Below are 12,430 nucleotides of genomic sequence, written 5' to 3' on the forward strand. Positions count from 1 at the left end.
GTCGTCCAAATAAGGGGAAATTTGTATCCCTTGAAGTCTGCAGTAGGCAATTACTGATGCCAGGCATTTTGTGAATACTCTGGGCACAGTAGATAAGCCAAAGGGCAATGCAGAGAATTGATAGTGGATTGATCCTGCAAGAAATCTGAGGTATCTTCTGCAGCTTTGTCTGATTGGGACATGCAGGTATGCCTCCTTGAGGTCCAATGTTACCAGCCAAAACTCCTTGCCCAGCATGGGAAGAAGCTGCTGTAATGTGAGCATCTTGAATTTTGGTACGAGTAAGAATGTGTTTAGGATGGATAAGTCCAAAATGGGTCTCCAGTCTGTTCCTTTCCTTGGTACCAGAAATAGCCTAGAATAAAAAACCTTGACCTTGTTCGTGAGTAGGTACCTCTTGAATAGCTTTCATGTCTATGAGCTTTGAAATTTGTATTTGTGCCTCTGCCCTTTGTGTGGCAGGTTTGGCATGCCTCTCATTTTTGGGAGAGTGTGAAAATGAAATCTGTAGCCTCTGTTTATAACGTCCAGGATCCATTTGTCTGTTGTGACCATATGCCAATTTCTTGTAAATAATGCTAGCTTTCCTCCCAAGGGTGCTGCCAGCTGAGACTTGCTTGGCATGGAAAGGAGGAAGTCATTGGGTTTGTTTCCTGTATTGTGCACTGTCTTCGCCACCTCTTGGTGCTGGAGTTTGCCATTGCCTGCCTCTATATGATCCTTGTGATTGCCCTCTGCCCCTTGTGCGCCTGTATCTACCTCTTTGGGGCTTGTCTGTGGCTGGAAAGGACCAGTTTTTAGAAGGCCAATTTCTGCTAAAACGTGGTGGTTGAGCCTGTAGAAAAGCTTTGACAGTTTGCATAGATTTGGCTTTTTCTTCCATTTTCCGTAGTATCTCCTCAGCATTAGTACCAAATAGCACATCCTTTTGTAACGGAGCATCTAGTAGTTTAGCTTTCACATGATCAGGCAAGATTTGTTCCCTAAGCCAGGCATGTCTACGAATGACTGATCCTGTAACAGCAGCTCTACTTGAGGCCTCTAGGGCATCATAGCCACATTGTAAGGTGCGTTTACCCACTTGTTCTTCACTATGCATCATATCCTGCAACTCCTTCAAATCTGGTTGTTCAGGTTGAGACATTTTATTTCTTAATTGTGATAACAGAAACTGCTGATATTTAAGCATATGAAACTGACAATTTAAGGCCCTCATGGCTAGGGTGGCCGAGGTATATACCTTTTTTCCCCACCTTTCTAAGGATCTTGACTCTCTTTCGGAAGGTAGTGGATTCTTAGCAGTAGAGGCCTTCATTCCCTTGGGGCATTGAGAAATCGTTTCAGGGTCAGCATTATGGCTTTTGCAAAGAAATTGGTGAGAGTTAGGAACTCTGTAGTACCTATCAGGCTTGACTGGGGCAGGAGGCAGGGAATCCAGATTAAGGCAAGCCTCCGAATAAACATCATCAAGTACGTCCAAGACAGGAGGTATCGCCAGAGGTCTGTGTTGAGGTAAGAAAAGAAATTCCCTAAGTCTTTTCTTGGAATCAGAAAAGTCTTGGCCTTCCCAATGGAAGTGTTCCCTCAAGGTGTGCAAGGTTTCCCCAAAAGAAAAATCCTCAGGAGATACAGAAGGAATGGACTGCGCTGCATCAGAATCTTCAAAAGGGGAGTAAGAATGTTCCCCTACATCAGAATGTTCTGAAAAAAATGGAGCCCTGATCAGAAGAGGGAGAATCTTCCTCCACTCTGGGTCTCTTGTCTGGAGGGGGTTGGGAACCCCTGTTAAGAGTAATTAAATCCTCAGCCATTTTAAGCATCTGCTTTTTAGGCATGGGGCCTGGGGATGGGCCCTGTGCAACAGGCCTCTTGGGATGCCTGGCTGATTTGGACCTAAAGGCCTTAATGGAAAAGGAAGATGAGGGTCTAAAGACCATGGGTGGAAGTGGACCTGTCCACATTAGGAGGCTCAACACTCACAGTGGCTTCGGAGGTTGTAGTCTGGGTATGGGCCGAGGTACCTGCGGTCTCGGTTACAGAGGACACCGCCAAAGAAGTGTAGTCAGTAGTCAGGGACTGCATAGGCGTCTCGCTGAGAACCGGACCACGTGTAGCCGGTTTTGGCGTGGTGTTGGTGGGGACCGCGGGCCTCGCATGTCGGTCCTTGTCCTTGCATTTTTTGGACAAAACGGTAGTCGGAGTCTCCGACGACATTTTATAATCAAAGGCTGTACCAAAAAAAGTGTTGGGAAAATTCCGCCCGACGCTTAACAGTGCGTTTATTGAAAGTAGCGCAAAAGCGACAGCCCGAGACGTCATGGTCTGGGCCTAAACAAGGTATGCAGAGGGAATGGAAATCCTTATGCAGTATTTGCTTCCCACAAGAAATACAATTGTTAACTTTTTCTGACATCGGTCTGAGGCAAGAAAAGTTTCCCCAATGGGGTACTTAGCTTTAATGAAGACTTCGGTTTCCAATTTTTCGTAAATTCAGGAGCTGGCCGACCGGCACTTGCGAACTGCTTCTGCTTCGGGCACCGCGCGGCAAAAAAGACTGAAGAAAATGGCGTTGGCTGTGTCTTGTATACCCCTGCCTCACTGATGTCAGGAAGGAAAGAGACAGTAACCGACGCCGGACCTAGACTTTGGAATTCGGACGACCGAGGACCCGCCTGATGGCAGAGAACCCATCTGTGATTACTGCAGCTGTATGCACGATGAACATCATCCACTGGGGAAGTCTTGCCTGAATGGGCTTAGAAATAGGCTTCACATCAGGATCTTTCCAAGCTCAGCAAAACAGAAGGTCCACTATCTTGTCCACTGGAGGGGCTAGCCAGGATGCAGCTGAGTCAGCGCAGAAAGCCTTGAGAAACACCAACTCCTACTGGGGGGGGGGGCAGAAGACCAACCATCTTTCTGCCTCTAAAGTCAGAATATTTCACTGAAGGAAACAATCTTAAGGGGTGATTTACGGGACCCCATCCCTTCATCGAAGTCAACATCTTTGGTCAAAGACTCATATAGGGACTCCAAATGCCTCCTCCTGCTATGTATGCTTCAGGTGTTTCCCAGTGGGATACTCGGGGGACGGGAGGGACGGGATGGGACTCTTGAAATGCAAGACGACTCCTGGATGAGGACACTCTAGGCTTGAATGGGCTTAGCTGCCCAGAGGGGACAGGATGAAGACTCCATTTATAATTCAGAAACAATGCATCTAACATCAAAGAGAGTTCAGGTTTAAAATACTAGACAAAGTGGTCATTCAACCCTGATGGGTGCTCGAATCCAATTTTAGTTGCCAATATAATTCTCTCATAAATGTGCTTTAGATTACTGGTTCAGAGAAAAATGGTGCACCCAGCATAGGTCCCTCCCCTACAACCACAGAACTGGGATCTGAAAAGATAAAAGGGTGTGAACAAAGTCCAGACTGACTTGAGATACCACAGTTTTTCTCATGTGAAGTCCGTCTAGGGGAAATCATAAAAATGATAGAAACTGTGTGCCCCACAATCCTGAGGAATGTCCTGGAACATACTTGAATCTGACTAGAAAAATTCAGGAAGAACTTCTGAAACACCTGTACTTAGGCTTTTACCAGGACATAATTTTTCTTCCTCCAGACTAACAGACATCCCATAAAAACTTTTGTCAGAAGGGATGGCAGACTTCTGCAAGTTCACTTAAACTAAGGCTGAGTAGAACAATCTGAACACCTGCTAAGGACTCTTGACAACCAGAAAAAAAAAGTGTGCAAGTATAAGGCAATCGTCCAAGTGCGGAAAAATATAAATACCTTAAAATCTGCAATAAACAATTACTGGACCCAATATACTCTTACAGCAATAAACAGTCCAAAGGGTAAGATAGAGAACAAATGATGCAAGCCAGATACAGAAACTCTTAACTCCAGAAATGTTTGCCAATGAGAAAATGACAATACTTTCTTTTAAGCCTAGGTTTACCATGAAAACTACTAGGGATTAGCAGTAACAGGATCTGAAGGGGTAACATTTTGAACATAGGACCCTGCTAAAAAAATTAGTGGAAAGGTCTAGCACAGGCCTCCAAGTCCCTTTCTTCTCTGGCACCAGAAAGATTTCTTTGCTCATCTGGTAGGTGGCCAATGGTTCTATTGCTTTTTGAGACATTTGTTCCAAAACTGGATGAAGAGGGATATTTGGATTAATGGGTAGGGTGGAATCCCCAAAGAGATGTAAGGACTCCCACTGCCAAATGTATGACTTCTGAATGACTTCCAGAACTCATCTGTCTAAAGCAATATGTTGCAACTAAGGAAAATGCAGAGAGAGCAGGTGAGACTTCCAGGGTGGGTGGTGCTGTCATTCTGACTTTCTGGACCAAGCCTGACTTTGACGGACTTTCCTCTTCTGTTTATAGCCGACTCGCTATTGTTTTTGTTTGCATCTTGCTGCCCGAATTGCTTTTTGAAAAAGCGAGGCAGAAGAAAAATATTTGCCTAAAAAAAGAATAAAAAAGATTGGAAGATTTGGGTCACCTAATGAACCAATTTTCCCCTCTCAAACCTTTTATGCACCTTAGCTAAAGAACTATTCTTGTCCGGGAAGAATGTAAAATTTCAGTTTTAACATCCTGAGGCCTTTGAGGACATAACCAAATGAGTCTTTTCATGGTCCAACCGAGAAGACATCAGCAGCATCATAAGAGCACTTTAAGGGACGTTTTGACAATAAGCAGACACAAGAGAGGGACAGTTGAGGAATTATTCACCACGGATGATGGAAAGCTAACAGCTTTAAGTTCTCAAAATACAGAAGTAAAAATTGCAATATGTGAACCTGGCAAACTTCCCATCCTCAGAGGTGATAGGATTATCATTAACCATCTTTCTCACAGAAACAGTTTTGGATAGGTCTTCTTTACAATAAGAAAATAAATATTTATGACTCCAATCAGACTTAAGGGCAGAATGTCGGCTGTTGGGTAAACTACAAGCTGTCAGGAAAACATTCTCTATGGCAGATGAAACAGTAAGGAGAGCTGCAGGTTCTGAAAATATTCAACAGTAACAAATAAGAATACATTTGCTGGCCAGTGGTAATTTCATTTTGTTTCAAATGAAAAAAAAAATGCCTTCTGGAGGGAAATCTGAAACATCACTCAACACGAAGATTCTGGGTAAAGGAAATCCTAAAGAACGACATTCTCCCTCCAATCCCTGCTCTTATGCCTGAAAATCAGAGTCAGAAAGAGAAGGCAATTATTCTTTTCTGAAGAGGGAGTAAGCAAAGAAAAAGGAAAAATTCCCTAGCAATCCCAGCAAATCTTCCCCATCCACTGAAAAAGAAACACTAGAAGGAAAGTTAGTGGTTTTGTTTTATTGGGAAACTCCATATGAAGCAGGCACACTATCGTGGGAGCGCGACTCCCTTCTCCAGCTATGCGGTAAACCTTCATCCTCCCCTTCCCCAAAGACTGACAAAAGTGGTTATCCCTTGCCTGCAAGGGCATGTACCAGACAGACCAAAGTAAAACCCACTGGCGGTTGAAGAAGAAAGAGCTGGAATGACATCCAAAAGCTCCCTGCCAACTTTCTTGTTAGTTCTTCCTTCCCTTTTCCACACTGAGAAGACTGATAGCTGCTCTATAGGTCCAGTAGTGAAGGACGCCTCAAACGTAGGTACAGGAGCCACAGAGTAGCAGTAACCTAGTTAGAGTCAAAAAGCCAGTTTTGAGGTAAAACACACTAACCATTCCCAAAAGTACAAATTCCTGCTCCCTGCACATAAAATACAAGTGAATGTTCAAGCAAAAAAATTTTACAAAAATGTTTCCACAAGTATTCACTACAGTAAAAACTTGTCAGATAAGGATGACAGTCAATACAAAGAAGGTTTCCTAGCTCAAACAACAATGAATTCACAGGAGAAAAATAAGGAGTCCTTCAGAAAATCCAGTAGGTTTTCCCCAGTAGAAGACTTATCTGTCCAGCGTTGAAGGATCACTAGTCGACCATCAGATCCATGAAGCAGAAAAAAAGAATGCATTTCAGTGACAAGAAAGCTCTGAACTTTTTTAGTGGCTTTAACTGCCTTTATATGGCACTCTGAGCTCCTGCCAGTTAAGAGTGTGGAAGGCACCCTCAAGCTTTAAAGAGCTAGAAAGGTTGGTCATATCCTTGGCGAATATAACCAATGTTGTCATATCCTTGACAGATACAACCCAAACAGCTCAGGCTACTGTTCCAGTAATCTAATGCTGAACATAAGTATTACCTGACTATCGCTGACATCTCCACAAAAGTGGCATAACTTCATGAAATATATCTCCTGGCAACCATAACACCTTCTTTGATGCCGATACTTTGACAGATATCAGGGAAATTACAAGCCAAGAGTTATTAGATGGATAGCCTCAAGCCCAATGCCAAAAAGTGCACGGTCATCCCTTTTGGTAAAAACTCTGTACCCATGAACTACCACATAGGCAGTAGTCGACTTAACACCGAAAGTGTGATAAAAGACCTTGGGACACAGGTGGACAGTAGTCTCTCCTTTGATAATCACATCGCCACAGTAGTCAGGAAATCCTTCTATGTGGCACACCATCACAAAAGGTTTCTCATCCAGGAAAAAGGAGGTCATTGTTCCCCTCTACTAGTCACTCATTAGACCCATTATAGAGTATAACGCCCCTTTTGGTATGTACCTCACAAGACTTCTACAACAACTGAAAAGGCCGCAGAAATACCTCACGAAGAGGATTACCGGCCTCAAACAAATGCCCTATGCAGACGGTCTCAAAAAACTGCAGCTTTACTCTGTCGCATATCGCCTACTCAGAGGCAATCTCTGCCTAACACACAAAGTTATGTCAAACCCAGAGCTTTTTGGACATGCTCCACTTAAAGAAATCTCAATCCTTCCGAGCTACACACTCTAGGGACCTAAACCTGGTCACCACAACAAACAGAACATGCTGGAGGGATAGGATTCCTGTCCCAGAGACTTCCCATACTCTGGAACAAACTACCTATCTATATCAAACAAAGCTCCTCATTAGCGCTCTTCAAGAAAAATCTTGATGATTGGATGGGAGTTAGGAAATTCACCCCGGGATCACTTCTGTGGCTCTGCTCGACAGTGGCACAGGAAAATAATTTTCTTGGGTGGCGAAAGCCAGGGTACATTTTGGCTAGGCTTATATAGGCCCTAGGGCCAATAGCCTAGTACCTACCTATGAACCTATGATAAGCTTATAAGGCCTGTCATAAGGCAAATTAAGAACAGCTTGTAATTGCTGGAACAAAGGTGCTGCCATTCTAGGAGGACGGCTGCCACAACCACATGAATCAAGGGACTGATAACCATAACCATGCTTGTTACCTAAGGGCTTCAGCCATCCACAGAGACAATACCTTCAGGATTCAGCTCCAAAGAATGACAGCCAAAGGCATAACACCTCCCTCATGCATGTTTACCCAGTCAAAGCCCGGGGGGCTGGTCTCATGCAGGTTTACCCAGTCAAAGCCAGGGGGGGCTGGTCTCATGCAGGTTTACCCAGTCAAAGCCGGGGGCTGGGCCTCATGCAGGTTTACCCAGTCAAAGCCGGGGGCTGGGCCTCATGCAGGTTTACCCAGTCAAAACCGGAGGCTGGGTGCAGCTTTCAGCTGTCTCTAGTCAAGAATGAGCAAATCACAAAGGAATGGGGGGGTGCTTACTGAGCACTAAACTTACCCTGAAGACAGTCCGGCCTAGGACTGAGTGTTTACAGTGAATGCCCAGAAGTGTGAGAAGGGCCCACCTGTCTGCCTACTTTCAAACAGCTACTTAGCACTGTCACTTTGGTAAATTAGAATAGTAGCAATCTTCCAAACTTTGGCATCAAATTGCCGGGCTAAACCTTAGGCACCTGCCACAAATTTTAAAGCGTTTCTCAAAGACAATACAGGCAATGCTTGCATACAACCTTTCTGGTACAATATCAGGCACAGGGACACTTAATTACAAATAGATAGGTATGCAAGTGCACAGCCCTTCCTAAACAGCAGGATAAAGATAAAGGAGGCTGGTCTAAAAGGACAAGAACACTTACGTAGCACCGGTCAGGCACACAGATTTCCTCACACACAACTCTGCTGATCAAAACTGTCAAATTCTAACTGCAAAGAAGTAAAAACCAAGCCAAAAGTCATCAGCGACTGTCTTCATTATTTAGAACTGTGTTTATGTACAGTCCTCTACTAAACAATTTTACTCATTAACAGACATGCATAAACATTAAAGAAAACTCACTTGCAGTGGCTGTATTTGATTTTGTGTAGAAATCATTTCAAACCATGTAAATAACTATAGAGATTTGAAATTTAGTCATATGCCTTTCAACAAACCATAAAACAAGCCATTTGCTTAAAGTTTTTGCCAATTTGTTTGGCAAAGTGACCAGTTAACATTTACCAGACTGCTGTGTAGGTGGTTCCTGTAACACAATCCATGACCTGGGAGGTGGTGGTTCTGCTGGCACTAGATAGAAAAAAAAAATCTACAATTAAAAACAACATTTCTTACCAACAACCTTTTCCGACCATGAACATGACATTAACTTACTTCTTTTTGCAGTACCTGCCAAATTATCAAGCAAGTAATTCAGTAACTTCCGTGTGCCATCAGGTTCTTGATAAAGGTTCAAGATGTCTTGTGCCAAAGGATTGCCTTAAAAGAAAAAAACAAATAAATTTAGTTGCTGCAAACATGAAATGTACAGCTGTATCAAGTACTTGCCACAACAGTCAATGGTTCGTTTCTAGTCTCTTCTCCTTACTTGCCAATAGGTTTTCTAGCCTTCCCTTACCACTAACTACTATCATCCACAGCTGTACCAGCAAGCACATGAATTAATAAGTTTCCAAGGAAAGCAGAATCTTTAAGCACTAGTGGTAGACTATCCAAAAGCAAGAGCCACATACTAAACCACCCACCAGTCCAGCATCAGTTCTACAGTAACATATCAAATTCTCAATCACCAGCTTTTCAACAGGCTGGAACAAAACTACACTCCTAACAGTCCTGCACGAACTGAATTATAGGACAACTCTAAAATGGAGAGAAGAAAAGAAGTTATGTCTTACCATAACATTCCATCTGTGTTGTTCATCTTCACCAATCTTGACGGTGGGTTCGGTTCCGAACCCTCTGAACAGACTTGGCTGTTATTTTCCAGCTCGCACTATCCAAATTCGAGCCCGGCTCTACCCACAATGCTACTCACAGAGATTACCTCAAATCGAGTTTGCCAGATGGCAGAATACAGCCAAAGTATAAGAATATCACACATATAGACATATATACATAAAGAGACAAAGCCATCTATGGATTCTTGATGAGAAACAGGATCCGAATTAGTGAGGCCTACCAAGAGTTTTAGGACGGATGATGGTGGGAGGGTATGTCAAAGATCAGTGAAGATGAACACAGATGGAACGATATGGTAAGACACAACTTCTTTATCTGATGTTGTTAATCTTCACCTAATCCTTGACGGTGGGACAGAATCCCCAGCTGCTTGTATACCTTGGGAGGTCTCATGGAAGAATATTCCGAAGCACCATAAAGCCAAAGGATGCTCGACCCCTCAAGACCTGGCCTAACTTGTATTGCGCAATAAAGGTATGGTGAGAAGACCATGTGGCTGCTGCACAAATATCATCTAGAGAAGCTCTTGCATGAAATACTGCTGATGTGGCAATAGCCCTCGTAGAATGAGCTTCAACTGTTTTGGGAAGTTGAAGTCCTTGAGACTGATAAATGAAGGTGGTGCAGTTTCTCAACCCTTTAGCCAAGGTCACCCTGGTAACTGCACAACCCATTCGTAAGGGAGAGAAGGCTACAAATAACTGGTCAGATTTTTGGAACGCCTTAGTTTTATGCAGATAAAAATGCAATTGTCTGTGAATATCCAGGAAATGAAGAGCATGTTCTCCTTTATTGGTAAAATTAGGGAAAAATGTTGGCAGCTGTAAGGTCTGGTTGATATTGGACTCAGTAACTACTTTTGTAAGAAATGAGGGGGGGGGGGTTTGTTCTTAGTTGGACTCTTTTGTCTTTATGGAAAATTAGATAAGGTGATCTGCATGATCAGAAACTCTTCTTGAAGAGGTGATGGCTGCCAGAAATAAGATCTTCCAAGTCAAAAATTTCAAATGACAAGATGCTGCCAAGTTCAAAGGGGGTTTGTGTTAATGCCTGGAGAACTGCAGTCAAATCCCATGGAGGGACTGGCTCTGTAAAAGTGGGTCTCGGCAAGAAAGTACAGTTTTGTACCTACCATAAATGTAGATGTCCGATAGGTATGCATCTGCAGTCCTTACATGTGGGTTGTCCTGCCTCAGGCAGCCCTTCGGTCGGCCGGATTCCAAAGTCTGGGTCCGGCATCGGCTGATGTCGCCCTTTCCCCAACGTCAGAGCGCCTGGGGTATAAAAGAGTCAGCCGACACCATCTTCCTCAGTTTTTCTTGCCCCAGATGCTAGGTGCCCTCTAAGGAAGGCTAAATTTGGAGAAATGCAAAATATTCCAAACATGCACAGTAATATAAAACAAATACACCATAATAGATAACCCCAGCTAGCTATAAGAGGGATAAGTACCCAAGAAATACCACAGAGGGGAAGGAAGGGGGGGAAACCTGACTGCAGATGCATACCTATCGGACATCTACATTTATGGTAGGTACAAAACTGTACTATGTCCTTCAAGGATGCATCTGCAGTCCTTACATATGGGTAGAATACCATAGCCAAGCTGGGGGTGGTAGGATCTAAGAAAATGATGGTGTAGCTAAAATGCCCTGCAGGACTGCCATAGCAAAGCCTGCTCTGGATCTGGAATATAAGGGCAAATTGTAATGCTTGGAAAATGTATGCACGGAGCTCCATGTAGCAGCTTCGAAAATGTCCTTGGTAGCCACCCCTCTTAAAAAGGCTGTGGAGGTGGCTGTGGCTCTGGTGGAATGAGGCCTGATGTTAGCTGGCACAGTTTTTCCATGATAAGAGTAGCAGAATCGAATGCAATTTCCTATCCATTTTGAAATTGTCTGTTTGGAAATTGCTTTGCCTTGAATGCCTGCAGCATATGCTACCAACAAGCTGGTCTGTTTTTCTGAAAGTCTTAGTTCTGTCCAAGTAGTAGCGTAACTGTCTGTGAATGTCCAGGGTATGCAGAAGTTTCTCTCCCTTGTTTTGCGGATTTGGAAAGAAGGTAGGCAGGTGGAATAGCTTGGTTCAAAGAGACCCTGGATACCACCTTTGGCATGAATGAAGGATTGGTTCTCAAGGAGACTCTGTCCTGATGAAAAATAAGAAATGGTTGTACTGCCATGAGTGCCTGCAATTCAGATACTCTTCTTGCTGAGGTTATGGCCAGAAGGAAGGCAGTCTTCCAAGACAGGAACTGTAACTCTGAAGATGCTGCTGGTTCAAAGGGAGGTAGAGTCAACTTTTCCAACATGAAGTTAAGGTCCCATATAGGCACTGGTGGTTTTCTTGGAGGATTGATGTTTTTAATTCCTCTTAGAAACTGCCTTAGGATAGGATGAGAGAAGACAGGTGGAACAGTACTGTATTCTGCTGAAATTGCTGAAGCATGATTTTTTATGGAAGAGTAAGAAAGGCCATTGTGCAGCATTTCTGCCAAGTATTCCAGGATATGTGCCATGCTCATCACTGTGGCATCTAGGCCCTTTGCAGTGCTCCAAGTGTGGAATCTTTTCCATTTTGCTGAATATGCCTTTCTCGTGGAAGGTCTGCGAGTTTCCATGATGATATCCTTCACTCTCTTGGATAGCTTTTCCTGGTGAGGAGTCAAGGTATTCTCCAGGCTGTCAGCTGCAGGGTTTGCAGGGTTTTCAGGCTGGAGTGCAGAGTTTTGTAATTGTGCTGTGTCAGAAGGAGTGACCATTGTGGTAGAGGCCACGGTTTTGTGTGTGACAGGCTCCGTAACAGTGGGTACCAGTGCTGCCTTGGCCAGTCCGGAGCTATTAGGATCACTTTTGGCTGCTCTGTCCTGATTTTCAGTAAGACCTTGGTCATTAGTGGAAGAGGTGGAAATGCATACACTGTTAGAGTATTCCAGCTGAAAGAGAGGGCGTCCACTTTCCATGCTTGTGGGTGGTATGTCCTTGAACAGAATTTCTTCAGCTGATGATTGTGGTGAGAGGCAAAAAGATCTATGTCCGGCCTCCCCCAAGATTGTGTTATCTGAAGGAAGATGTCTGGGTGTAGCATCCATTCGTGTGGATCCATGGTATTTCTGCTTAGGCTGTCAGCCAGTATATTGTCTTTTCCTGGCACAAACTGGGATTGCAGCTCTATACTGAGTTTTAGGGAAAGTTCCCAAAGATTCATTGCTAGTCTGCAAAGAGGGTAGGAATGGGTACCTCCTTGCTTGT

General features: G+C 43.9%; 1 protein-coding gene across 2 annotated transcripts in view; it reads right to left on the reverse strand.

Annotated features, from left to right (window-relative positions):
• CNOT6 (CCR4-NOT transcription complex subunit 6) overlaps window positions 1-12,430 on the reverse strand; it is a 1,957,714-nt gene that overhangs the window by 1,156,000 nt on the left and 789,284 nt on the right. Inside the window, exons 5-6 of one of the 2 annotated variants that reach the window (XM_044068935.1) lie at window positions 8,610-8,699; window positions 8,445-8,510 (exon numbers count right to left, since the gene is read on the reverse strand). In XM_044068935.1, coding sequence (XP_043924870.1) covers window positions 8,445-8,510; window positions 8,610-8,699 — 156 coding nt within the window. Of the gene's footprint in view, window positions 1-8,444; window positions 8,511-8,594; window positions 8,700-12,430 lie in introns of both variants that reach the window. The other variant, XM_044068934.1, reaches the window with a different exon arrangement.

Source organism: Protopterus annectens, chromosome 4.part0, assembly GCF_019279795.1.
Source record: "Protopterus annectens isolate FY-2018-M chromosome 4.part0, PAN1.0, whole genome shotgun sequence".
NCBI lineage: Eukaryota > Metazoa > Chordata > Ceratodontiformes > Protopteridae > Protopterus > Protopterus annectens.